The following is a 27,930-nucleotide window of genomic DNA, read 5'->3' as shown; positions in this document are numbered from 1 at the left end:
TGAGCTGCACCCCGGCGCCCCGGAGAGAAGGCTTTGTGATTGGTTCGCGTTAGGCGATGAAAGGTCGTCGCTACGGTAGCGGCGCCCGTGGGCGGGCTGGCCAATCAGGGGTCGGTGCGCCGCGGGCCGGCGTTGCCGGGAGGCCGAAGGAATACGGGCAAGGCTGGAGTGCGGAGCTGTGGCCCTGGCCGGGCCGCTGGCGGGCGCGGAGCCCACCCCGTCCTCTCTAGGCCAGGGACGCAGGCCGCGGGAGCCGGGAGACTCGGTGCCGCCTCCAGCAGCCTGGGCCCGCGGGGCAGCCGCCGGGATGCGGAGGGAAGCGCTGCGCTCACCCGACCTCAGCCTCTGGGCGGGGCGGCAGGTGGGGTCCGGGCTCCCGTCACGGGCTTTGCTGGGGCATCGGCCCCGGCGCTGGGCGGGGTGCAGGGGAGGGGCTGGGTCGCGGTCGCTTCAGGCTTGGTCGTGCCTGTTGTGTGTACTAGGGAAGCGCCTGGAGGCCCACGAGGGCACGGACCCGTTGCACGAGGCAGTGTCATAGGTCCACGTAGTAAGAGACCAGTCCCTGCCTTGAAAAGATTATAGTTGAAATAGAGAAGACAGGCACAGGGTAGAGGAAGGAAATATTGCTATCCCCATTTTACCATTTTATCCCATGGAGAATGGGAGCTGAGGAAGATTAAATGTCTTGCTAAGATCATGCGGGAAATCAGCAGTAGGTCTCCCATGGTTCAGTAGTGTCCGATCAACAAGGGATCGTAAGAACGGCCACACTGGATCAGACCAAAGGTCCATCCAGCCCAGTGTCCTGTCTGCCGACAGTGGCCAATGCCAGGTAATGATCGAGTGATCTCTCTCCTGCCATCCATCTCCACCCTCTGACAAACAGAGGATAGGGACACCATTCCTTACCCATCCTGGCTAAAAGCCATTAATGGACTTAACCTCCATGAATTTATCCAGTTCTCTTTTAAACCCTGTTACAGTCCTAGTCTTCACAACCTCCTCAGGCAAGGAGTTCCACAGGTTGACTGTGCGTGGTGTGAAGAACTTCCTTTTATTTGTTTTAAACCAGCTGCCCATTAATTTCATTTGGTGGCCCCTAGTTCTTATATTTTGGGAACAAGTAAATAACTTTTCCTTATTCACTTTCTCCACACCACTCATGATTTTATATACCTCTATCATATCCCCCCCTTAGCTTCCTCTTTTCCAAGCTGAAAAGTCTTAGCCTCTTTAATCTCCCCTCATATGGGACCCGTTCCAAACCCCTAATTATTTTAGTTGCCCTTCTCTGAACCTTTTCTCATGCCAGTATATTTTTTTTGAGATGAGGCAACCACATCTCTACACAGTATGCAGGGTGAGGGCATACCATGAATTTATATAAGGGCTATTAGATATTCTCCCTCTTATTCTCTATCCCTTTTTTAATGATCCTAACATCCTGTTTGCTTTTTTGACAGAGCGGCACACTGCATGGATGTCTTCAGAGAACTATCCACGGTCTCTTTCCTGATTAGCTGTAGCTAAATTAGCCCCCATGATATTGTATGTATAGGTGGGGTTATTTTTTCCAATGTGCATTACTTTACATTTATCCACATTAAATTTCATTTGCTATTTTGTTGCCCAATCACTTAATTTTGTGAGATCTTTTTGAAGCTCTTCACAGTCTGCTTTGGTCTTAACTATCTTGAGCAGTTTAGTATTGTCTACAAACTTTGCCACCTCACTGTTTACCCCATTCTCCAGATCATTTATGAATAAGTTGAATAGGATTAGTCCTAGGACTCATCTTTGGGAATCACCACTAGTTACCCCTCTCCATTCTGAAAATTTACCATTTATTCCTACCTTTTGTTCATCCTCCTCCTTTTGTAATTCTTCCACAGGGACACATGGATTCTCACCTTAAAAAACTCACCATGTCCAAACATAGTAGTGCCCCTACTGACTCTAACAGTACCCTTTCTATAGGCAACACAGAAAGGGTGGAAACTGACAAAAACAAAGACCTTAAAAGGGAGAGCCTCGTGGAAACTCAGTTTAGTCACAGCAGATTCCTAAAGAAAAAGCAGCATGCACAAAGAAACCAGCTGAACCAGAATACTTGTGCCATGCAGGAGGGGAACAAGCATGTTGCAGAAAAAACTCTGGATACAGCCTCAAAGGTGAGGTCAAGTGCCGTTCTGAGAAAGCTAGCACAGATAGAAAGCAAGATCATGACCCGAAAGGTGCAGATGGATTTTTCTGATACTGGATTGGACCCGAAGATTTCGGATGAAAAGAACTTATCAGCTAGATCCAGCCTGGAGGAGAGTGCAAGAGGTAGCAGGTATCTGAAGAAAAATGACACAGTCAAGGAAAATGTGACATTGAGTAAATCCCATTTCAAGGGGAAAAGAAGCTGCCAGACAACAAAAAACAAAGTGCCAATTAGAAAACAGCTTGGTCTAGATAGTGATGAAGAGGAAATGAGACAATTACTAGGGAGCTCTTTGGAGTTTTCCAGTGAAAATGAGAACCAGAAGGATGTCACCAATTTTTCTAAACCTGACAGAAAGGTAACAATTTTACTGGGTTAGACATTGTTATTTACATTTTATGAAATTACACTTTAAATAGATCACTTTATAGAAAATTAACACTGTAACAACTTAATTTCTAGTATTTGTAATCTACTTTTATAAGATGAGAGCTAATGGTCAATTGACATACTACTTATTCTATTTAGCATTCTGAATGGTAGATTATTCATTATCAATATAGTGTATTTTTAATTTCGGAGAAAGTAAAAGATGTTAGTAAACCTTTTAGTAAAGGTTGAAAATAGGTAAAGTAATGACAAATCTCTTTTTCAAGTTATTCATGAAGTCCAAGATGAAGAGTCCACCAAGAACATCTTTTCCACCCAAAAAACAGTCTTTGACAAATCTATTTAGTGTTCCTTCACTACTTAGCAGAAGTTCTCAGAAAAGAACCTCTGATAGAATTAATCCACAAACTCCCTCTCCACCAAGTAGAAACTTGCAAAGACCAACTAGTATGTCTTTTCAATTGCCAACTTCAATAAAAGACAGCTTTGCAGAGACCACTTCACCTAGAACGAACCACATCAAACAAAGTCAGGTGTCCTTGTCTGAAAGGAGTGAAATCAAGTCTTTGGATGAGTTGTTTTCAAAAGCAGCAGATACAGAAAATGCAACCAGTGACGGTTCCAATGGTGAGTTTTTCTAAGTTCATTTTACATTTCTGCTTATGTTCTGAACAGACTTGATGTAATCCATGGACACTCAAACTAAATTAGAGCTCATCATATTCAACAAACTTATCCTACAGAACTCTAGATCCTGTCAAAGGGATTGAGATTTGCTCTGAGCAATGTTGTTCTAATGTAATGTAAACCTTCCCCTCCCCCCCCATTTTTGATTGGCTGAAGGAAGCAAGGTCCTACAATCAATCTGATGGCATTTCTCTCTTTGTAACATGATACCTTTTGAATACTGCAGCTGATTAGTTCAGAATTTCAGAGAATGTTCTAGGCACCAATGAGCAGAAATCCTATTGATTTTGGTAAAAATTGGAAAATGGGGGGAACATGTTGTCCCTTTTGTCTGGTTAGGAGACCCAGCAGCTTCAACCACCTCTGTAATTGTCTATAGATCAAAGAACAAGTTGTTGGCAGCCATTGATATCTTCCAGCATAACAATATCCCCCATCTCATCTCTGCCCAATCTTCTAGTTCTCTTTTAAAAGTTGACAACCTGAATGACTTATCTCCCAACAGAAAGAAAAGAAATAAGAATGATCAGGAACAATGGGGTTGCACCCAGAGCCCCTGGCATGGGTGGGGGGAATGAGGAACCCTGGCACTAGGATGAATGGGGATGCACACAGAGACCCTGGCAGGTGTGGAAATGGGGGACAGTGGTATGGGGAGGGGGATGTGGGGGGGCACACAGTGAAATAGGGGGCCTGGGTAGAGGGGGGAAAATAAGGAGCCCACAGAGACCCTGGCATTGGATGTGGAAAGAATGGGAGACAGGAAGGAGGGAACACACAGAGCCTCTGGCATGGTAAGAAAGAGCACACAGCATCCCTGGAATGAGAGGGAGAGGATTGCAGGATGTCCTTGAAACAAAGGGGGATGAGAGAAGCATGGGAAGCTTGTGGGGGAAATGGAGGAATTCAAGAAGTCCCTGGTGTGTGCAACGACCTGTGTCTACAGAAGAAATAAAGTGCGTGACCTCTAGCTTAATGATATGAACAAGTGAGGAAAGCTTGGTTATAACCATGTCAAAATAAATCATAGCTCACAGACACGCCTGTGGAAGCCAGTGGAATCTAGCTTAGGCCTTGTCTGCACTGCAGAATTAAACTGTTACTGAGCACAGTTGTCAGAAATTGGTAAAGATGCAAGTCTAGACAAGCACAGTTTACAGTGCTGAACACAGTTTGTCCATGTCTACATTTGCAGCTTCATGCTTAGCTCTGGTTTGGCTCAAATAATTGTTGACAATTTAAGAAATCAGGATTATGGTTCAAGCTGCACAATCACTATGGACTGGAGTCCTAACAGTGACTTACCTTGAACTTTGTTTTAGTGATGTATTACTGATGGTAATACAGTAAAATTTATATTGCCTTTCATTTCAAGCTACGCAGGCAGGCACTTTACAAACATAAATTAAGTCTTGCAAATTCATCGCCCCATTGAGCAAAAAGGTATTATCTCCATGTTAAATGGAGGAAAATAAGACACAATGAGGTTAAGTGACTTGTCCATACTCTAACAACAATTACAAGGTAGAGCCAGAAATAGAACCTAGGAATTCTGAGATCTAGTCCCGTTCTAAACATCAGACCACAGTACCATTCTGACCAGTCTTATGGAACTTTTAAAAATAGCTTTCTTATATCATCACTAGACAACATTAAACAAGAGAATCTGCGTGCATTATGAATCCAGTTGATTTAACTTAATCAGTGCTTGGATTATCTCTTTTAAAAAAAAAATCCTCCAATTCAAGAAAACTGTAAAGTACAAAAGATCTTAATAGATAGGGCATGGAGGGTCTGAAGTAAATACCACGTAAAACTTTCTTGATCTGTATAAGTGAATATGTAAATCAGGAAAACAGTATTGAATGTATGGCCTTTTCTCCTTTAAAGGAATACGTAAGGTAACTTTCCTGCTGTGATACCATTTGTCATTCAATTGCAGACTTCAGATTAAATATTTTGAGCATTGATGACTTGGATCCAAATGTTTCTGGTGATAGAGAAGCATTAAAACAAATGGTAAGTAGTAAATCCTTACGTTATCTAGGAGAATTTGTATTCATGTGTTAAATGAAGATGGATGTTTTGAAGGGAACAGCTTCCATTTTACCTTCTAATAATCTATCTAGACCTATTATGTAGAAAGCAAATTAACTAGATTTACACTGTCTGAGATTATATTCACTGGGTTTTAAATTTCTTTTAGTAGATTACACATTATCTGTTAGTTAGACTTACCTTTCTTGGTAATATTTCAAGGGAACGTTACTCATTTCCTATTAAGAAAACATAAGTCTGGTCAAAGTATGTAGCAACCAATAAGGCTAATATTTCATAAGTGATCTATACTGTAGTACAACGTTGTAGAAATATAACAAACCTTTCCAACTTGTATTGCTGAGACTCCACTCTTGGAATTTTTTTAACAGGAGACAAACATTCAAATAAAAAAAAAATCAAACAAGGACTCAGAACCAAATGTGTTTCCTGTGAATAATAATGACCAAACCCCCCTTAAAGTGGTGAGTGTCCTAACTAGTACTAATGCTGCTTCTAACAATGATATGGAAGGGGAAATCATGACTGAAGCTGAAATCTCTGAGGTTTTAAGTGGAATTTCTACAGACTATTTTAGCGTTAGACAAGTGTTTCCAGGACCTGAGGAGAGCACTGTTAATTCAGAATATTCTGAAGACTTTGAAAAATCTCTGTCTCTACCAGTATCTGAGACTACAGACAGAAAATCCTTGTCTGAAATGACAGTGGGGCAGTCTAACAGCTCTATGTATTCCAGAAAAGACCTTTCTCCCTCACTCTCATCACCTCAGTCTAACAAAAAATGGCATGAGACAGTAAGCAGAGTGACTGTGAAAGAGATGGCTGTGCAGACAACCGATTCTCCATTCTCCTATCACTGGTCAAAGAGTAAGTTCACATTGATTTAAAGTTTTGGGGTTTCTAGGATTCAAGTGCTAATCCTAAATAGTTGTCTTAACTCTATTAATAGATTCCAAGGCCAGCAGGGACCATTGTGATCATATAGTCTGAGCTGTGGTATAACATAGGGCATAGAATTTCCCCCAAATAATTCCTAGAGCAGATCACTTAGAAAAACATCCCATCTTGATTTAAACGATGCCAGTGATGGAGAATCTACCACAACCTGTGGTAAATTGTTCCAAGGGTTACATACTCTCACTGTTAAAAATTTATGCCTTATTTCCAGTTTGAATTTGCCTAGCTGTAGTTTTTAGTTCAGGTACTATATCCTGAATTAATCAGAAAGATCCCTTTTAATCTGTCACAATATTCATTCAGCCATCTGTACAAAAGATACGCCCATTACCAGATAGTACAGCTCATCACCTCCAACTGTTGTTGCTAAAGGGCAGCAGAGGGATGGAACTGACTTCCTTGAGGGGCACTGGAACCTACACAGGCCTTCGTAAGACAGTGGGGTTTGGAATAATACTCAGATGGTGTCCTCAAATGGGATTTTTTAACTAAGGTATGAAATAAATATGTTGCTCAAGCGACCCTACCACTGTAGAACCCTTTAAACTGAATGTACTTCCTAGTGAAGAGCCAGGCGCTCAGTGACAAAGGTCAAGCAGCTGATTCTTGTACTGCTTCTGCAGGTAGCTGTTTCAACCCAGGACTGTCCCCTTCTTTAAAAGTAAAAAAGCACCAACGGCTTTTGCCATTCAGGCCCTGAACTGAAGGATTCTAGGTCTGATTCTCCTAATATTCGCTGCCTAGCACTGAAGTTCTGCGTGAACTAGACTTTCGGGGGGGGAGGGCACTTGCCTGTAAATGGTTGAGGGTCGCTAGGGCTCTTCAGGAAGCATGAGGAAGTAGAACAAAAACTAGGCAGGTACATCTGAAAACAACTATTCTGCACTGAGGTGCTTGAGCACTTCCCTATGCCATTTCTAGGGTCAGAAGCTTTCTATAAAATGGTGACTTCCCACACCATGGCAAATACTAGGGTGACATCTCCAATAAGACAGTAGCATAACATGAGCAGCGGTCTTCAGCTTCCATGTGGACTGGTACAAGTCTCTGGTTAAAGCTATGCACAAATTCTACACAGACTTCTGAAAAGGGGAATGCTGCATACTTCTAGTTCTGAAATACTCTATCAGAAACATTAATGCTAAGATTCTATCCTATACATAGGGGATGGCACAGCAATCCTTGGCCCAGCTCTAGGATGCAGTTATATTGATCCGGTACCTATTGCCAGTCACGTTGTCACCATGGATGCCATGGAAGGTATTGTAAAAGCAAGAAGCTAATACTCATTCTGTTGTCCTTGTACTTTACTTGTTCAGAATTCACAGTACACATTACAACACTCAAAGCACTTGTTCTCTTCCCTCCTGTTTGTAGCCCTGACAGCATACAGTCCTGCAGTGTTTGCTTTGAATGACTTGTTAAAACAGCACTTGATGCTGACCCAGCACTTCGTGGAGACCATCCACCATCTTCATACATCACTTGTGGAGTCATTGGAGAATGAGACATTTCAATATCACACACTGGCAGAAGCTAAGGAGGTAACTGCAGCAGAGTACTAACTGAGTGTTGTCTAGAGCAGCTGTTCTCAATGGGGGTAGAGGGGATCTGAGGCCCCCGGGAGGTGTGAGCTGGTTTCACGGGATCAACCAAAACAAACCAGAGCTGGCATTAGAGTTTCTGGGCCTAAGGCAGAAAGCTGAAGCCCAAGCAATGTAGCTTCATGAGACCCCTTGTGGCATAGGGTCCTGGGAAATTGCCCTGCTTGTTACCCCTTAACACCAGCCCTGGCTTTTAATCTACTGGATATACAAAAACACAGTTGTGGGACAGGTGGGCTGTGGAGTTTAATAGCATGTCGAAAATGCCAGTCTGGAGCAGAAGACAGGTCATGTGTTATATAAACTGGGTCTAGGCAAGAGAATAAATGTTTATGGAAGAGAGTCTCTCTCTTCCCCTGCAAGAGGGTAGCAAAGAAATAACTGTTTCCAGGACCATTTGTTCCCCCATTAGATTAACAAGTAGAGTTTACTTAACTGTTGTATCTAAATTAGAAAAAGTTTGAGTTTGTAGGAATAGATAGTTACATTGCTTACCAAAAGCTTAAACACTTAAGTGTTATCTAGCAACTCAAAAGCCACTCTTTACCATAGGTCAAGTCCTATAGTATCCATAGCATTCATCTTGGAAGAACCAATTTTCTCCCACTAATTTAAGGCATGGTACTAATCCTTAACTGGAAGGCAGTCTTGACCCACTGGATCCTCCAGAGAACTATTTGTGTCTGGCTCCTTTTACCAGAACCCAAGCAGGTGATCTTATACATGCACATTGCAACTAAAAGTTCCGGTAAGAGACTGTTAAGATTGCAAAGTGAAGCAGTCAGGTTAGGAATGCCAGAATTAAGGCTGCTGTAACTTCAGTTCAGGCCATTTGTGCCTAAGCATTATGCTCTTTAATTACATTTTTTCCATGAGACTCCTGCTTCATTCAGTGCACAGAATAGACAGTACTCACTGAACTTGCTAGTTTTTTTTAATTATTGAATGTGTGATCCCAGACTTTTATTACTCACCATCCAAACCCTACACCTGAATATAAATCTTCCTTCTGATCCTCTCTGCAGTGCTCACTACCCTAGTAGCTGAATACTTTAAAACATTAATTTTTCAAAACAGCTCTGAGAGGCAAGGTGAAATTTCTGTTTTACATAGGGAGAATGGAAACCAAACTTGTGAACGGTCCACTAATTTTGGGTGCCCAATTTATGATACCAAGAGCCTGTTTTGGTTATTTCACGTTCTAGTCACTGCACATCTCCCACTGACATCACTTGTAGCTGTATGTGTTCAGCATTCCTGTAACTTTTATCCCAGCTGTCTCAAGCTGGATAAGGAATACAGTTAAACCAAAACAGGTGGTTTAAGAGATCTGCCAAAAACCACACAAGAACTCTGAAAGATGGGACATCATTTGACTGCCTTAACCCTATGACTACCCTTTCTTTTTTGCAGTCATCTTCCTTGTTCACTACACACCTTCCACATTGTACAATAAATGAGGCACAGGGTCTCAAACAGCTGTATTCACTACAGAGCTCTGCCTAACTCAATGCACAGGGAATGGGAAGGGGAAGCTGTAGAAAGTGTAATTAAGATCTTAATGCATATGCACAATAGGCTACATTAAGGTTGCACAGGCACCCCTGATTTCAGCTCTTCCTAACTGTGGTTGCAAAGTCAAGCACTTTATAGTGTTCTGAGTGTGTTTTTTAATGTGCTAGATGCTATACAGAGAAATAGTTCCTACTCCAAAGAACATACTTACAAACTTCTTTATCACCCCACTGCACCTACCAAACACACAAGAAAGAGGCTTCCTCTGCCACACTCCACCAGCTTGGATAGAGACCACAGCTCCTGTTGCTTGGTATAGAAAGGCACAAGTGTTGTAAGGCAAACTTATCTTATTTTCAGCATTGATTGAGCATTTGCGTATTAACCAATCTTTTGTTACTTTGCAGTACATCAAGAGTCACAAATCCCCACCTCTGACAATTGACAAAGCATTGGAAGAAGTTCAGAAAATGAAAGAGCAGTAGCTGCTTTGAGCGTACCATAATGAATAACCAGATTTACTTTCACAAGTGGGATTTTCAGTTGCAAGTCTCAAACTGAAATAAGATTTTCAACTGTTGTAGAAAAAGCAGATACTGCTACTGAATTGATTTTGCATGTGGTAAGAATTCATACCATCTGTAAACTTTATCCTTATGTACATGCTCTTCAGGAACAAGAAAGTAGCCTATCACTACAGCAAATATTAGTTTTAACTACCTACATGTCTTCAGTGGTAAGTTAGACTTAAAATGTGCTAAGTAAGAAACAGCACATTAAACCTAGCAAGCAAAGAAACAAAGGATTATATGTAGTGTTTGTTGCATTATAAATCAGAACTTGACCTGCATATTTAACATAGTGGTGATATGGTTAAAAAAAAAAGCAAACCTCCATTATTGTTCAGGTGAGGAGTCCGCAAGTGAAAGAATATCAATCATATTAAGTTAGTGCACTGCTTCATTTCAAACTGTGTATGGATATAATTTTGTCTTCAAGTTGTTATAGAAAAAATTTTCAGAACACCTACTCTTAAAAATAAAGATGAATTCCAGACAAGTTAAGAAGATACTTTATCTAGGTAAGGACAACCCACTTACTTTGGAAAAACAAGCTAAAGGCAGTTTTATAAAAGTGTTTATTTGAAGGCAAAACAGTAAAATTCACAAGTTGGTAACATACATGTCTTTTGCTGATTCACAGACAGTTACAGTTTCACAGCTACAATAAATCTAAAACAAGTTGATTTACCATATTGGACTGGATGGTTTTGAAGATTTTTACTGTAAAAATGGCTCTGGAAGAGGCTGCCATCCGGCAGACCTCTGCAGTGGAGGTGCAGTGTAAGGATGTCTAGCATCTGTAGCTGGTGGTCTCTGGAAACAGAATTCAGTTACAAAAAAGGGTATTTTGTAGGCAGGGTGGTTTCCAAGAATGTTTCATATTTAGAAATGTGGGGTGGGGAAAATGAAGTTTTCTCTACTGAATTAGTTTTAGCTTTTTATTCAAGGGTATATACAAAAATATAAAAAGCTTAAAGAATGCCTTTCATTACAAAGCACTGAACATCTTAGAGCACTTGAGTGGCTAAAACAGTTAACACTCTACATTCTGAATAGAATTGTGATTGCAGCAGGTGGTGCATAGGGGCTTTAAGTTGTGTAGTAGGTTCTAATAAGCTCATACAGTGCTCATAGGTCACCTGTATTGGAATTAGGTGCTTCATTCCCCATTTAGACATTAGGATACACTGTTCAGCATCAGTCTGACTTGCTCCCAAGGCAGCAACCCCTCCACTTCAAATAGAATTAACCTTTGAGAGAAAAACATACATTATGGAACAAGAGACATAGAACCATAACAAGTAACAGCTGTATTCCACAGGAATGAGTGGATCACAATCCTGGAGCAGGGATAGCTTGGCAGGGGTTTAGTTCTAGTATAAAATGGGGCAACTAATTTTTAAAAGTTTGCAAAATAAATGGGTATTTTTAAACTCGCTAGACATGTAACAGAAATGACTGGCCTTTTTAAAGCACTAAACAAATGTTGGAATACATGTCATAGCCTTCCATTTTCCATCATAGATTTAAAGTCACTTCCTCCAGACATTAATCCTGATTTATACAAGATTAAGTTTAATCTTTTGCAGAAGATGCAAGACATCTTTCTTCAGATTTCAGGGAGTCTTATTCAGGTGGTGGAGGGTCTTGGGTTTCACGCTTCACTGAAACAATAGGGAAAAAAGTTCTTACACATTCTGCAGTTAGTCTCAGTTCTGTCTGAAGAGTAATGCAGTTTAGGATGAGGGCTCCATTCACAAAATGGGTTCTCCCTCCACATTTTATTGGGGGGGGGGGGGGGTAGAGACTGTTACACAGCCATAGAGCTATGGCCAGAAGTGACTTTGCCTGCCCAAAGCACCTCCCTCTTACTGTTTTCCCCATTGCTATTTGTGAATCTTTACTCAGCAAGGGTACTTGTCACTCAGAACCCCTACAACTCCTGTCCCTCCCTCATTCTCAAAATGAGGCTCTCCATCACACAGAGTGCCACTCACAATGGCAAAGACCATTGTAAGTTAACCTGTGTCATCTTTTCCTAAGCCTCTACTTCAGGTCTGTGCTGTGCCTACCCACTCTGGTTCTGGTCCTTAGGAAAGGAGCAGAACTCAACAGTAAGGGTGAGCAGCTCACAGCTGGATAGACAAAGCCAGGCAGGAATGCCAGCCTGCCTCCCAGTACCCACAAACCCATCCTTTCCTCCTGCCCTACTAGCCATTAGCCATCCTCCCCCGATAGTTTAGGGATAAAATCTAGTTTCCTGAAGGTTAAAAAAACAAACTGCCTAGCAACCACCCCACAGCCAAAACATGGCTTGTAGAGGAGGGAAATAAGTGGAGTTGACTTGGAATGAAAGAAGAGGTTAATTAAAAATGCACATCAAATTGCAAATAACGCTCAACTCAGATTAAATTTAGAAAATGCATAGTTCTTTCCTGCTACAATAGTCTTTTCAGTTTTAACCAAGTATTCCAAAAGAGATAGCAGCTGTATGTAGTACTCCTGGGGGAATGCTGCACAATGCAGAATTTTGCAGAAATTAATGTGCACAGAATTTCCTTTCCCCCCATAAATGGACTGCAGTGCTGTTGGCTGCCACTAGGGGCCACTGGACCTGGCAGAGCCTAGCTCACACATAGAAGACACTACTAGGGAGAGGGAGCTAGAGGGCTCCTAGCAGCTGCAGTTCCCAGCATGCCCTGAGGGAAGGAGACAGCAGCAGGTAGGTACACAGGAAACTCCATGCAAGCCTGGGACCAAGCATCAGGCTGTTTCTCCCTTTAGATCCTGGGGGAAGGGGGGAGTGTCTGGGCTCTGGATGGGGGGTGTGCAGGTATCTGGGCCGGGGGACCCTGCAGCTGGGCTCCGGGAGGGGAGTGGGTGCAGGTATCTGGCCCCCTGGCTGGGCACTGCAGGGCCAGGGGCGGGCGGGAAGAGGGCAGAGAAACAGGAACTGGGTTGTCAAAGGGGTTTCTTTAACTCTGCTCCTTTTCTGTGCATCTCTGTATTGTTACAAAAAGAAAAGGAGTACTTGTGGCACCTTAGAGACTAACCAATTTATTTGAGCATAAGCTTTCGGAAAGCTTATGCTCAAATAAATTGGTTAGTCTCTAAGGTGCCACAAGTACTCCTTTTCTTTTTGTGAATACAGACTAACATGGCTGTTACTCTGAAACCTGTATTGTTACAGACATACTTGCTGACACATATTTTGAAATAAATTACCAGAATAATTGAAATTGGTGTGATTATATAGTGTTATTTTGAAAAAAACTTTGCAGAATTCTAAAATATTGTGTGCATAATTTTTTAATTTTTTGGTGCAGAATGTCCCCAGGAGTAATGTAGTGTGACAACAGCTCTTACCAAGGAAAAAGTGTTGGGGTTATTCAGGGAGCAGCATTTACTTACCCAGAAATGTAAAAATGAATAATAATAAAATAATTATAAAACTGATTTGTGTTCTTAATCTTTTGATTCCCTATGCAACCTCCACTGGATTTTATAGTCTAGGGAAACCCTTGCCAAGTGGGCTAAAGTAGCTATTATATTAACTACAGTGGGTTCACAGGACCTTTTTAGATTGTCCAACATTCACTTACAGTCATCTCTGGCCTTCATGCGTGCAATAAACGAGTAACTTTTATTTCTGCGGTAGTTTTCATATGGGTCATCTAGTGCAACTCCTACTCCTTTATACTGATCCCATTTATCTCTGATATCCCCTCCTTTAATTGGGTCTTGGATTCCTTGTTCCTTGGCTCCCAGTCCTCCAGATCCACTCCATCCTATAAAAAGGACATGGGAGAGCATCTTGTTATTGAATTCAGTAGAGTGTGAATTGTACAGGAAACAAAAGTGAAGAAATCGTGTACAAGAAGCTTGACACAGCCTGAAACAATAGCTCCGAGAAGGGTGAACTGTCCCGTTCATCTCAAGACCTGCGGCTTTGTGGAGAATGGGAGGCACTGACACCACTGTGTGCGCGAGGAGGAGTGCAGTGGGCTCCACCTTCCCACTCAACCATCAGATATATTTTGTCTACTGGAGTAAGTACCTAGTGTGGGGAGTCCCCTTGCTGCCACGCCCATGGCATACCCCCTGCTTCTCTGGAAGGGAATGAGGGCCCCTTCAACTACCACTCAACATGGTAGTGGGACTGGCAGGTGGGGGTGTATAACAAGGTAACTATGGCCCTGTATTACCTTAAGCTGGCCCTGTTATGAAGGTGTGCATAAAACCAGTTTAGAACCTATATGAGTGACTGATGAACAACTGCCTGCTGCAGGACAGTTTGGGGAGGAGGAAAGTAGATAATCATTAGAAGGAGAGGTCTGTATTTCCAACTAAAAAATTATTACACATGAAGCAGTCAAGAGCAGGACTGCAAGATTTGGCATTCTAATATGTTAGAAGGAAGGTTAGTCCCAACAGTTAGAGCATTAGCCTAGGATTCAGGAGTTCTAGATTCAAGCTTGTGCTCTGCCAGGCTTCCTCTGCAACCTTCAGAATGTCACTTACTCTCTCTGTGCCTCACTTCCCCATCTGTAAAATGGGGATTATTAGTAGTACTTCTCTACCTTACAAGGAGTGAGTCAGGATAAATTTGTTAGTATGAGTGGCTCTATCAATTATGACAATAGGGGCCATATAAGTACTTAAAGAGCTGCAATAAAACAGTGTTAATACTGTTTCTGATAAGGCTGTAAAATGAAACAGTTTACAACAGAAGCTCCAAAACAACCTACCCCAGTCTCAGCCTTTTGCAACCAAGGCCAAAAATAAGGTGGACAATGAAATGCATGGCTGGTTTCATTTACTATTAGCAAAGGCAGGGAAGTTACGACCTCTCAATCCCTTCTCTCAGGCACTCACGATTGCAGGGGGTACCAGTTATTTTCAGAGCTCCTTGGGTGCAATAGGCCTACAGTCACACAATTCACCTACACATTAAACAGTCTTCATCTGAAATACATTAAGAGCTGTTATAAAGAGGACAGTGATCAATTGTTCTCCGTGACCACTGAAGATAGGACAAGAAGTAATTTGCAGCAAGAGAGATTTAAGTTAGATATTAGGAAAAACTTCTGAACTATAAGGATAGTTAAGTGCTGGAATAGGTTACGAAGGGAAGTTGTGAAATCCCCACAATTGAAGGTTTTTAAGAATAGGTTAAACAAAACACCTGTCAGGGTTGGTCTAGATATACTTGCTCCTACCTCAGCATGGTGATGGACTAGATGACCTCGAGGCCCTACATGATTCTATATGAAATGCATTTAGTCCTCGGTGCTTTATACAGATATATATGGCAACCATCCCTCTCAAAAGAATGGTGTAAACACCAAAGTAGTTCAGTTAGTGTATGTCATGCTGCAGCATTATGAGTGGCTAAAATGTCTAATCCTTGAAGTCTTTCCATGAACAATGCAGGCGTAAGACAAAGGGCCAGAAGATGAAGACAGCACACTACTAGCATTTCAGATCTGCTGGTCTTTCCTCTTCGCTCTTTGCTTTCCTCTCTCTTAGCTACTTCTCTTCAGCCTCCAACTTCCTGATGCAGCACAGCCCTCCAAGTGTGACCTGTTGCTAGCAGCTTCCCAGCTTGCAGTGTTGATGTTGAAAGTTTTCAAGTCCCTCTTGCAAATGACCTTGAACTTGAGCCTAGGTCAGCCTAGTGGCCTTGGAGCATCCATTGTTCATACGCTGCAGGTGACTAAGCCAATGGAGAGGTCGGTGTTTGAGACTAGCGATTAGACTTGGCAGTTTTGCTTTCTCAAGTACTTTAGTGTCAGGAACTTTGGATTCCCACTTGATATTTAGAATATGGCAAAAGACAGTGGCTGTGGAAAGTTTAGCCTTCTCCGACGCCTGCTGTCACTGGTCCAGGTCTCTCCACCACACAGCAGTCTGCTCAGAACACACATCTAGTAGCCACACAGCAGTCTGCTCAGAACACACATCTATTAGACCCGTGTCTTGGTGTTCAATGATAGTTTCCTGTTATCTCACATTTATCTGTGGGCTGAACGTAGTAGCTGCCTTTCCAATGTGACAATTAAGCTTGTCATCTAGAGAAAAGTTATCCAATATAGTTGATCCTAATCAGCAGAATGCGTGCACAACTTTAACAGGGGGATCAGAACAAGTTTGGCCCACATATTTATGAATGCAGCATGGCTTTATTTCTGAAGTCTACACTCTTTAAGAGCGTGACTTAAATTATCTTTAGGCAGAAGAGTCCAAGCCAAGGGGCACCATAAAAATTACATTATAGCCTCTCACCCATACAGTACATGAAACCCTGGAGAGCAAGGACCTTCCGGAGTAAGGTGTAAAACACTGTGTCCTAAAGTCAGAAGGCTGCTTTTTTTTCCCTCCCTGCTTTGTGAAAGGTTCTATTTGGGGGAGGACCCAGGATGGTTATTTCAATCAAAGACAATAAATCTTACCCATTTTCACTAACATTTGATGCCCTTTATTTTCTTCTCCAAGTCTTGAATCAGGTATAGGAGGCCCAGAGTTAGAGCCTAAACCAGCAGCAGAGCTAAGAGAAAATACAAGTTATAATTTATCATTAGAATTTTAACATTTCACTGTGTTAAAACATATTGCATATAACTTATTTTTTATGCATATGTATTGTTTAAACTTCTATAATCAACATAACTGGCCAGATATAAACCTTTGGAAAGGCAAGACACAAGGAGTCCTGTTGCAGCACATTCTATGCAACTCCCCACCACAGCGGCAGATATCAAGGATATCAGATACCATGGTTTTCTCAAGAGTATGTTATGTAATTAAGGGTTTTTTATGCAGTGTTTTAAAACACAAGTTTTAGTTATCACCAGGAACTACAAAGTCATTTTATCCTCTCTCCATGTATATATGACATGACCGCGCAGTTTGTTCAAGTTATGGTTTGATCAGCTAAGAATACTGCCTTTTTCTACCCAATTCGTTAAGTGTTTAATATACAGAAACTATCATAAAAGTCCTAGCCCAACCTCATCCCGCTCAGAGAGTACATCAAACTCAATCCAATGGAAAGCCTTACGGAGGAGTGGGACTGCGAGATCGGGACCGGTGCCGCCTTCCCGGGGAGTAAGATTTAGATCTTGATCTCGATCTTGACCGTGACCGACTACGAGAAGAGTGGGACCTGCTCCTGCTTCTGGAAAGTAAGAGTGTGTGAAGTCAGTTACCTTTCTCTAATGCACAGGATTATAGCAATATATAGCTTTTTCACTGGTTCCCTAGCTTTTGTAATTCACCTGTGACATTAATGAAATAGTATTTTTAAAAAGGTATCTAAGATCTGGAGAATTTATGGACAGAAATGCGGATATACCATTTCATGTACACAGCTTCCAGTGTGGTGCATTCTATATATTCATCTCCCTGAACAAAACCTTGTGACCTTTGGTGCCTTAAACTAATTAAGATTTCCTGAAGAAAGCAAAAAACCTAGAGCTAAGTTTCAGAATCTTCCATTTTCTGGAGAAAAACCCTGCATTCTCAACCTTTGAGAGATTTTTGAATATGCAAAGTGAGCACAGTCTAAAATAACAGGGTCAGGAGTCAGGAACTTCTGAGTTCAACTAACAGCTCTGTCACTAACTCATTGCATTGCCTTGGACAACTCATTTCACCTCTCTATCATTTTCCTCATCAGTAATATTGGGAATATTTACTGCCCTACCTCCAAAGGTCTGTTGTGAAGGATCATAATGGCACACATCCAGCATTTTAGGAGATTTAGCTAGCCATAATTCCTAATGAGCTCTTGCTTCACCCTACCTGGACTGTGATCGTGAATAGGATCGTGATCGGGAGCAGGATCGTGATCGGGACCTTGAATAGGAGCCAGATGACTTTGAAGATCTTGAATTGGATCGTGAGGAGGAACGACCTCTGCTTTTAGACCTACTGCGAGATCGAGATGGCCCACTGCATAGGGATAACAAAATACCAAGAAACCAGAGTAAGATTCCTGTAAGCTGCATAAAAAGCAAACATGTACTTTCAATTAAACTAAAATTTAAACATCCTGAAATTTTGTTGACAACCCAGTGAAGCCAAAGCCTGCCAGGGTGGCAAGTATGTGGTTTTCTATACGTTAAATAAATCAAGCTCCAGAAAGTTTAGACATAATTATTGCCCCAGCACATTGTCAAAAAGATTTTGACTATATGTCTAATTAAGGCAGCAGTAGCACAGTCTAAATGAATGGCAAAAGGCACTTAAGGGAACTCTTACCTATTTCTCTTCTCCTGACCTTTCCTCCGTCTAGCTCTCATTTTAGCTCTGAAGAACTCGTACAGCCCATTCTGCTCCCAGCCTTCACTGCAAGATATCAACCACACACAGAATCAATATATGGGAAAAGCTCACTTTTGTCAAATAGACGAGTTCAGGATTTTTAGAAAATAGGGAGCCTGGGGAAAGTGGTCTCACATGCGCTCTGTAGGAGACCAGACAGCACACTGGAGTGGATGAAGTTCAAAAGGTAACTTAGAGTACTTATTTCAGCATTAGCAGAACCAAGTTAAAGGCCCTGAGAGCTTCTCAGGGCAGGGCATTTTCCTTACCATATTGTTGGCTATACATATTCTTACCTGTTTCTAGGCCTGTCATGAGATGGTGGACTATAAAATGCTTCAACTGCAGCCAGCAACCTCTCACTTGGGGGCATTGGGGGTGGAAGACGTATATCTTTAGGATCCAAAGGTTTATATTCATGATCTTCAAGCTGTCAGAAACAAAACAGATGGCTTTCAAGTCATGGGGTGACTACCTAGAGAGATAAATATGCCTAGAAAGTTTAACTGCTTAGACATCTTGCACTTCATTACTGAGTTTAAAATGGTCTAAAAATAAGGCTTTGGCCGGTACCATAAACAAGCACTGGGTCTAGTATAAAACAAAAACCTAGTGACATTTGCAGCATTAAAGTTGGCAGCACGTTAGCTGGGATTCCTTGGTGTATAAAACATAGTTGTAGTCTATACAGCCCCATGATATCCAAGCTTCTGGCATGAGACTTGGGAAACAGTGATATGCTCTAGGAATAACAGAATTTAGACACAGAAGAGACCTATTAATTAATCTAGAATACTATATAAATTATACCAATTTAACCCATTCCACAGCAGCCAGTATGTTCCCTACAGTCTATTTTCTGGTGTTTTCTTCACTTGTATTAGATAAGAATTACAAAAGTCTTCACAGAAAAGAGTTTAAGACCAGCTACCAAACATGGCTGGCCAGCAACTGGAACTGATTCCACACTCCTATAAATCACTATGTGCAACTGATTTTAAAATTATGGTAAACTTTAAAATCGATGGGACTTAACATTTTGAGAAGTGTCTTCTTCATAGTCTAGCTAGCTGCTTTTCTGAAATGTCCCCTGTGTCAATCCTGATTGATGCACAAAGCACACTACTTTGAAGTAATAAATAGCGCGTTAATTTTAAACTGTCCCTAAAATTGATCATGGGAGTTTGATCTTTTAACCCTTCTGCCCAGCTTCCATTTCAGCAACTTACTTTCACAAGTGGAGCCATAAGTCCAGCAGGAAGATCAAAGTAGGGAACATTTGGCACCAGGCTGGGATCATCATGGTTTACGTGAGGGGGGCCTTGCCTCCGCATGTGAGGAGGCTGCCCATTAAATCCATGTGGAGGAGGCCCAAAATCGGGGTGCTGTGGCCCACCCCAAGGAGGATGCTCACCAATTCCAGGATGAGGCAATCTATGCCCAGGATGATGATGAGGTGGTCCAATTTCTGCACAGAGAAGGACAAGAGGGGAAGACAGGAAGGAGGACAACTAATTGAGATGCCCCTCACCACATACATTTATTCTAAGAGAAAAAAAATCCTACTACAAGGAGAGCTCAATAACTACTACAGGGAAGAGAAGACACTGGATACAGGTCTGTGCTCACTCATGAAGGACCTACTGTCTCTCTCCCTCCCTAGTATACCAGCCACCCATATTTTCAATAGCAAAATTTCAAAAACTAAGGCCCTGTCGCTTTGTAGTACCTTGAGTTTGGAAAGTGCTAGAATGAAAGTTTCTGTTCTCAAAACCAGGTTACCTTGCATTCAACAAAGGAGGCACTAATGTGTTATACTTCTAAAGGCTCAAAATACAATTGCAGTCCATCTCGAAAGCAATACACTTGTAAGTTTTATCAACGTGCACAGACAAACAGATGGGAGTGGTTTCACAGGAGGACATGACATGCAAGTGCTTTGTTAACAGGGCATTCCAAAAGGAAGGAGAGAAAATGTTCCTGTTAAAATAAGGCAATGAATGATCTCAGCATGACCCACAATGGACAAAAAATACTGGCTGTGTGTACCAGGATTGATACAGCACACAACTGGGCCATTGTGAAATACGCTGACAGTGCTGCATGGGAGATCCAGCCTGGAACAGCCGAGGGTGCTGCAGGGCAAGAATGAGCAGACAGATGCTGGAGGGAAAGCCTGCACTATGACTAACCCAACTCTAGCCAGTGCTGGTAGTCTCTCACTTTCATTAGAAGCAGAATACTATTTGTAAAAAACAAATACTATTTGAAGTAAAAAACATGTCTCTACCATTTCCAGGCTCTCTCCCACCCTGTTTACATTTAATAAGCAAGTCTCTCTCCAATTCCCTGCTAGAATTCAGAAGATGGAGCAACTTGTCTGGATTTAGCTCTCTATTCTCTCCTATTGCTCGGGCTACTCTCCCTACTCACACATGATGTTGGCTCCATCCAATACATTTCAAAGAAATTTTAGCATTGTGGTGGATTCTCAATCACTGGAAGTTTTTAAATCAACAATGAACATTTTTTCTAAAAGATATGCTCTAGTTCAACCACAGCAATTTGACCTGAAGCAAGAGTTAATTCACGGCAGTCCTGAGTTATGTAGGTGGTCAGACTAGATGATCACAGTAGACTCTTCAGGCTTTTGAAATCTACAACTCTAAAACTAAGGTGTATAGCAGCAGGTGGCGAGGGATGCGAGCCCTTGAGGGGTGAGAGCTTTCCAGGAAGGGCTCTCTCATTCCTTTGATGTCAAGCTCTCATCACAAGGAACTAATTAATTTTAAAACAGCAATCGTCAGCATCCTCAGTACCCACTTTACCTTGAGGAAAGTCCCCTTGGGGGTAGTCAAAACGATGAGGATAAGGCGGCCTTTCAAAGGGATGGCGAGGTGGAAAGTCATCCTGCATGAAGCGAGGTGGGAAGCGGTTGAAATTATGTGGATGTGGGGGCTGATTGAACTGGGGATGTTGCTGATGGGGAGGGAACGGGCCTCTGAAGTGGGGTGGCCGCTGCATTCGAAATGGAGGTTCCCTTTGGCCCCCTCCCCATGGGGGCTGCTCGTGTTGGTTGTTCCATGGTGCTTCAAATTGGTTGTTCCAAGAAGGATCTGGCTGGTTATTCCAAGGGGTCTCCCGCTGATTATTCCATCCTGAGTCTCTCTGTTCATTCCACATTCCTTCATGGTTGTTATTCCATGGAGGACAGTGTGGAGGTCCCTGCTGGTGAGGGTAAGAAGGTTGGTCATAAGGCTATAAATATAAAGAATGTAATAAAAACAGTATTTCTAAATTATTAACTAGAGTGTAAGTACTACATGTGCACAGAAGAGGGGGAACAAACATCTGTGTACAGAGTCTGCTTTGCAACTAAAAGTTAGGACAAACTGAAAAGGAGAATTTTGAAGGAAAAGCTAAAGTGTTCTTCTCAATCCTGTCATTAACTGTAAGAAAAGATTTGTCACTGATCAGCATATCTACCACCAGGATTCCTGTTCTTAACACAACATAAGAGTAATGGCCCAAAGAGCTTTGAACCCCAGAGGGAGCACCTGCATGCTCATAAAGGAAAAGCAGTAGAAGGACAACTGTGAAATATGATTAATGATTTGCTACTTAGCTTTCTTTTGACTATGAAAACTCCAGATATTTTAAAATCTGGATTAACATTTCCAGCTTTTCACCAAGCTCCTAATTGTGTGATGATTTTCACAATATGACAATTATTGGACACCCCAGTGTTTACCATAGCTACATTTACAAGTTTGGTACCTGTTGTTGACCCCAAGGTGCAACAGGATGAGGCTGGTCAAACCAGGGTGGTTTATTTGGAGGAATCTGATCATGAGGCCCAGGGCCACGCGGTCCAGCAGCTGCAGGATCTTGCACCCCAGCCCCTGTTGCATCATACTCTGCAGAAGCAGCTAGAGGAAGCTGAGATTTGCCATCATCTGAAATAAATTGGAGACTCTTGTAAAAGCCACCCTTTGTTGCACTGTAAAAACAAAAATAGACAGTATCTGCCCAAACAACTTATACGTGATGGGCAAGTCAGTCTAAATAGCAGCCTATTACCAAGACAAGTGGTAAACTTTCAGGAAAGCTGACAGCCGTTAGCTTGTAACACACAAGTCCGGAGAATGCAATCATACCTGCTTGACTGACTGGAGCAGCAGGCGGTGCTGCAGCAGGTGTTGGAGCCGGAGGCGGGGGTGTCGATTTTACCTCACTCTCCAGTGGTGGTATTTGTATTTGTTGCTGCGGCTGTGGCTGCTGTGTTAAACTATTGACAAACTCTTCATGTTGTGTTTTCAAGGTTTGTATCTGCTGCTGGAAGGCCACCTGCACAGGCTGCACTACTGATGCATATTCTGTGATCAAAGTTGCCTGATGGGATGAGACACAAATTAAGATCAGCATTTTCAAGAAGTTACCGTGCAGCCATAATAGACACCATCCCTGCTCATACAGGCTCCCCCAGTAATGTATCCACCTCTTCCTAGAGGGATTCAGAGATTGAAACTATTCAGATCACAAACCCTCATTACGATTTACTAGATGCTATATGGAAAATCCCTCCTGTATTTCCCTTTACCTTATTTAAAAGCTGGCAGTTAGCAGCATTCATTTTGGGTGACTTAACAAAGGGTTAACCACAGACGCATATGGTACTATAAAAAACTTTAACAGCAGCCAAAGAAAGAAGAGAATGAAGTAAGCAAAGACAACAAACATGCCAAGAGAGCAGAATCAGGGCCAGAGATGAGGAAGCTGATAGGGTGAAGGGATGAAGAAACTAGGCCTAATCAGAACAGTATAATTATATGCTATATTTTAAATGGCCCCACCGTATTTAACTTTAGAACAATGTATTACATTATTTTTGTACTGCGGCAGAATAGAAGTTCATAACAAAGAGACAGCTACTATTTACATCTCACAAAAGAGGAGTTACTGCATTCAGCACTTAAAAATATGTCCGCAATCTATTATGCAATTATAATGAGGGGCCAACTTTCTCTCATGGCTAACCTGGTACTGGCCAAGTCCAAGAGCCGGGCTCTGTAACTGCTGAATAATTGATTCATCAAAGTAGCCATTTTTCTCCCACAGCTGAAGGAGCTGTACAAACCCAGGAAAAAAAAAAAAAATACCGTTAAGCACATGACAGCAGTGACAGAACAACATTAGGGTACAGTAAGCTACATCTTTATAAACTAGTCACAAGGACTTCTCCAGCATTGAAAACAGAAACATAAGGCTCAAGCTAACCTAAAACAACTACTTACTCTGGCAATTTTCTGTTGCTTATCCTCTTCCACAGCTAAAAAGCTAGTACAATATATAGGGACAACCACCTTCTGTAAAGCGGCCAGAAGATCTCGTGCTTGCTTCCGCTGGCTATAAAAGGGAGGGAGGGAAAAAAAGTATCAGCCTTTTACTATATTGTTAAATGAGCAGCAATACCCACCCACAAGTGTCTCATCCAAATACAGACGTATATGGTTAGTAACTCATTTGTATATAAGGAATAGGATACTTTACATTTTTAACCACACAGCATCAGCTGGAAACAATGTACAACAATGACCAAGTTAATTCAGTTCTTACTCTACCACCACTCTGCTTGCACCAATTATAGACATCATTCTACAGTCACTAAACATGATGGGACTATGTAGATAAAAAAAAACTGTGCCAAATCAGGCAAAGTACAAATTTTCTAGCAGAGAGACCCATGACTATCTATTAAACTCATGAGAACAACAAGTTGAAGAATGCATTTTAATCCTTACCAGTGATGCAACACATCATTGATTAGATAGATTAGATGTAACCGAAGCTCAAAGTGTGCCCCTTCTGCGGTTATGCGATTTCGCAGATGTCCAGCCATCAGCTCACAGTGTTGAGGAGACTTTGCATTACTAAACATCCAGTTTTTGCCAGCCTTTGAAAACCAATTTAAAATATTTTAAATTAATCTGACTTGTTCACATTGCATGGATTTCATAAAGCAATAGATCACTAGTCTGCAAGAAACTACAAGGAAGGGAATTCCCATGTAACAGCTGTTATTGAGTATACTATACAACTAAACAAAGAAGCAGTTAACTAAAACTGTATACAATGCAGTTAGAGGTCACAAACCATGTTCAAACTAGTAATGACATTTAACAGCTGTTTGGGTTAAGAAGATGTTGGTCACTGAATTTTGTCCAGCAGACTTAATTCCTCTCATCCATCTTTTGGGGCTTTGTCCATCCCATTTTGCTTTTGCTCACTGCCTCAGACCAAATGATTTGTTGCTCTGGGCTTCTCGCTTCCCCCTGTGGATATCTTTATCAGACTTCCAAACCATCAGAGTTATAAATGAGCTTCCCCAATGGTACTGTGAATTGGGAACTGATCTAGTCTCCCTATGTAGGGTAGTTCAGCCCGCATCTCTTGCCCCAACACCCTAAGCAGAGTCCCACTCGCTCCTGACTGTAAACTGCCTTCCTTACTGAACAGCAGTCAACAAACTCTGATGAGTTGTTCATAAGCAGAACAGGAAACATATGGAATCACTCGTATTAACAGAGAGGATGACATTCACAGCTGGAACACCACCAGTCTGATCTATTTACATGCAATCACACCCTCCTAAAACTGCACGTTACACACACAAGTATATTACCGGCAAAGGCAGGAACAGAACATATGGGTGAGCTTAGACATTTACTTACTGAGATTGCATCTTTTGTACATGTGTCAATTATTGGCTGCAGCAAGTTATCAAATTCATTCATGTCTAGCTGGGTTTCCTCCAAGACTTTCTGCATTTGTTGTTCAACTGCAAGGGCTACCGCTGATGTAACTTGTTCCTAAAAAAGACTGTTTTAGTATTGGCAATATCCTTTTGATACAAAACTCAGCAAATAAATCGGAGGTGCTCCTAGTCATAGGAAGCCCTCTACGGAGACCAAGATTCTCTACTCCTATTGACACAGGTACAGCTACGTTTCAGCTGGCTGTCACTAACCCCTTGTCCACCTGCTTCCCTATGACAAATCCTGAATCTGTCAGTATCTAGCAGAAACCAAGCAAGGACCTCAGCACATAATCCAGGTCCACACCCAGAGAATTCTACAATGTAATACAACACATCTTTAATACTGAGCTGTGGCCCATGAAAACCACTGTTTCCTGCATGCAATGTTTCACCCTGATCCAAGAAACCACCATTCAGATAAAAAATGGATTGCTGCATGCTGAAAGCCTCTGCAAGTCACAGCTGCAACCTTTCAATTTTATGCAAGATGAGTGTAGCCTTCACTTTCTTCGTAAGTTATAAATGTGGTCCTTGGTTGAACAAAGGTTGGGTGTCTCTGCTCTAAACAGGTTATCATTTCTGTTCTGCAGGAGACACCATATGCAAAGTGATGCCGGCTCATGTCTCCTCCCATGCTACCCTAAATTACCACTAGCTAGAAGCAAGATGCTCAAGATTCCCTTCACTCCAAATCTTTGTGCGCACACAGTGGACTGCTGTCACTGGCAGTCCAGTGTATGTAAAGCTAGTACTTGATCTTGAGCCTACCTGTCGCATAGCAAGGAGATGCTGCTCCTGCTGCTGGAGATTCCATTGACTCTGTTGGATAAGTTCCTCCACAGAGGGAGCTCCTTGTGGAGCTGGGATAGCTGCAGCTGGCGGAAGAGAGGGCTGTGACAATGGCTGGATCTGTGCAGTGGCCTCTGTGTCTTGAGTCTGTTTGCACAGCACTACCAGAAAAAAATGTTCATGGTAAGAGTCATAAGTAGTGGTCCGTTTGTTTACACCAATATCCTAAACAACCTATGCACCCTGTTAGCTCCAGAAACCAAACTCAACCTCTTTCTTACATAATTTTATAATATAAAACAAACATCAATCAAACTGATGCACACTCCTGGATACTTAGCCAAAATCTGAAGCTCCAGCATGTTATAGTTCAACATGATTTTTAACATGTATTTATTTAACAATGGGACTCTGGACAACCCAAGTTGGATCTATTGTAAATGCTTAATTCTCATTCACATTTTAATAATACCATTAAAGTATGCCAGATCAGCTTTTCCATAATGACTGGCTTAATTTTTCTACAATTACAGTATAAAGAGTATGAGTGATTGCATGCACAGGACTAAGTCGACTGCTTGAGCACGAACCACAAAAAAGATTAGAAAAAAAACCTTCAAGCTAAGATTTGTCTGCGTCAGGACAAAACATTAGACGAGAGAGTCTGGGCTGAGCTATAAAAAATATAAAGGTTTCAGAGTAGCAGCCGTGTTAGTCTGTATTCGCAAAAAGAAAAGGAGTACTTGTGGCACCTTAGAGACTAACCAATTTATTTGAGCATGAGCTTTCGTGAGCTACAGCTCACTGCATCCAATGAAGCTCACGAAAGCTCATGCTCAAATAAATTGGTTAGTCTCTAAGGTGCCACAAGTCCTCCTTTTTTATAAAATATAAAATTCACATCCCCCCAAAATCAAAAGCTTCCTTTCAGAAGCAGCTTAAAATACACTATTCTTCACTGGAAGTGTGGAGGGTGGGAGTCAGGACTCCTAGATTCTATTCCCAGCTATACAAGGGGAGTGGTTAAATCAGGGGGCTGAAAATCGGGGCTGCTGGGGTCTAGTCCCAGCTCTGTCACAGACTAGCTGTGAAGTCTTTAACAAGCGGATGGTTAATTTACATCTGTTTTTGTCCGCCAAGGGCTTTGGCGACACCAACACTCACACTGCTGCTGCTCCAGCGCCAGTTTGTACTTGTAGTAGCCATAAAACTCGCCCCCAAAAAGGAACGAGAACTTGGGGTTCTCCTTCTGCTTCTCCATCGTCATCTTCTCGAACTCGGGCCCATTCCGCGCCACAAACTGCGCCAACTTGTCAATGACATTCCGCAGCTCCTGGTCTGGGGCGGGGAGAGGGAAACGTCATCGCCCTCCCCGAGGCCACGCGGCCCCCACCCCAATTCCCCGGGCCTCCGCTACCCCCACCCCCCGCGAGGCCGCACACCCTCCCCGAGCTAAGCCCCGCACGCCCCGACCACCCCCTTGGCGAGGCCCAAACCCTGCCCCGCCCCCCGGCGAAGGAACCCCCAGTGCCCCCGGGCCGTGGCGACAAGTCCAGCCCCCTGGCCGGTCTCACCATCGGGCGGCAGCGGCATCTCCATCGTTGCGGGAGGACGAGGTATCGCGCCTTCTCCAGACCCAAAGCCAGGCTAGGCCCGGCCTGCCCTAGGCCCAGCCAGCCGGAAGTGCCGCAATAGAGCCTTTACGGCACTGACGCAGCCGCGCTTTACGGGTCCGTCACCATAGAAACAAGCGGGGGGCGGGTCACTCGCCGTTGCTGCGCCTGCCTACCTCGGGGGCCGCTTGGCGCCGCCTCATGATCCGGCGCGTGAGTCCCTTGCTCCGCGAGCGCCCGCGGCTGAGGCGAGGGAGGCGGCAGCGCTGGGTCGGGGCGGCCTCTCTTTGCCCGCCCCGCCCGATCCACGAACGCCGCTTCTCCCCCCGCCCCGTCTCCTTCAGGCCCCGCGTGTGGCGCGCCCCGGTCCTGGCGGGCGCCGCGTGTGAATTTACCGCCGGAGCGC

The 27,930-nt window shown here is 42.8% G+C and overlaps 2 protein-coding genes across 12 annotated transcripts; one reads left to right on the top strand and one right to left on the bottom strand.

The window, feature by feature from the left end:
- Positions 1 to 27: 27 nt before the first annotated feature.
- On the top strand, positions 28 to 13,024 carry C25H19orf44 (chromosome 25 C19orf44 homolog). Of its 6 annotated transcripts, none has more exons than XM_073324577.2 (9): positions 28 to 361; positions 1,464 to 1,509; positions 1,888 to 2,564; positions 2,863 to 3,223; positions 5,226 to 5,302; positions 5,713 to 6,208; positions 7,463 to 7,558; positions 7,676 to 7,842; positions 9,825 to 13,024. In XM_073324577.2, the coding sequence occupies exons 1-9, from the start codon at positions 308 to 310 to the stop codon at positions 9,900 to 9,902; spliced, it is 2,052 nt and encodes a 683-aa protein (XP_073180678.1). In that variant the 5' UTR covers positions 28 to 307; the 3' UTR covers positions 9,903 to 13,024. The 6 variants fall into 6 exon arrangements, with proteins under 6 accessions (XP_073180678.1, XP_073180673.1, XP_073180675.1 ...); XM_073324574.1 differs by lacking the exon at positions 28 to 361 and adding an exon at positions 418 to 832 and having other exon boundaries at positions 1,464 to 1,548; positions 1,893 to 2,564; XM_073324572.1 differs by lacking the exon at positions 1,464 to 1,509 and having other exon boundaries at positions 29 to 361; positions 1,893 to 2,564.
- CHERP (calcium homeostasis endoplasmic reticulum protein) lies at positions 10,539 to 27,629 on the bottom strand. 6 transcript variants are annotated; one of them, XR_012156232.2, is made up of 19 exons: positions 27,486 to 27,629; positions 27,076 to 27,249; positions 25,891 to 26,072; positions 25,037 to 25,174; positions 24,107 to 24,258; positions 23,600 to 23,711; positions 23,343 to 23,432; positions 22,463 to 22,697; positions 22,083 to 22,261; positions 21,134 to 21,533; positions 19,535 to 19,773; positions 18,602 to 18,735; positions 18,243 to 18,329; positions 17,784 to 17,933; positions 17,041 to 17,157; positions 16,433 to 16,527; positions 13,583 to 13,768; positions 11,120 to 11,644; positions 10,539 to 10,793 (listed from the first exon to the last, which is right to left on the bottom strand). XR_012156232.2 is itself a non-coding variant. In XM_073324566.2 (18 exons), the coding sequence occupies exons 1-18, from the start codon at positions 27,508 to 27,510 to the stop codon at positions 11,607 to 11,609; spliced, it is 2,733 nt and encodes a 910-aa protein (XP_073180667.1). In that variant the 5' UTR covers positions 27,511 to 27,629; the 3' UTR covers positions 10,539 to 11,606. The 6 variants fall into 6 exon arrangements, 5 of the variants coding, with proteins under 5 accessions (XP_073180667.1, XP_073180670.1, XP_073180668.1 ...); XM_073324566.2 differs by having other exon boundaries at positions 10,539 to 11,644; XM_073324569.2 differs by having other exon boundaries at positions 10,539 to 11,230.
- Between the last annotated feature and the right edge of the window lie 301 nt (positions 27,630 to 27,930).

This window comes from Lepidochelys kempii, chromosome 25, assembly GCF_965140285.1.
Source record: "Lepidochelys kempii isolate rLepKem1 chromosome 25, rLepKem1.hap1, whole genome shotgun sequence".
Taxonomy (NCBI): Eukaryota; Metazoa; Chordata; order Testudines; family Cheloniidae; genus Lepidochelys; species Lepidochelys kempii.
The sequence above is the reverse complement of the archived record's forward strand: the minus strand, read 5'-3'. Positions and strand labels throughout refer to the sequence as shown.

Bases quoted from the DNA above. Each gene is read 5' to 3' on its own strand.
- C25H19orf44 (XM_073324577.2), top strand. From the start codon at position 308: ATGCGGAGGGAAGCGCTGCGCTCACCCGACCTCAGCCTCTGGGCGGGG. The intron at 2,565-2,862 runs GTAACAATTTTA...CTCTTTTTCAAG, and splicing joins TTTCTAAACCTGACAGAAAG to TTATTCATGAAGTCCAAGAT. The intron at 6,209-7,462 runs GTAAGTTCACAT...TCCTATACATAG, and splicing joins CTCCTATCACTGGTCAAAGA to GGGATGGCACAGCAATCCTT.
- CHERP (XM_073324566.2), bottom strand. From the start codon at position 27,510: ATGGAGATGCCGCTGCCGCCCGATG. The intron at 22,698-23,342 runs GTTAGCCATGAG...TCATCCCATCAG, and splicing joins TTGGACTTGGCCAGTACCAG to GCAACTTTGATCACAGAATA. The intron at 16,528-17,040 runs GTAAGGCTTTCC...ATTTTCTCTTAG, and splicing joins TCTCGCAGTCCCACTCCTCC to CTCTGCTGCTGGTTTAGGCT.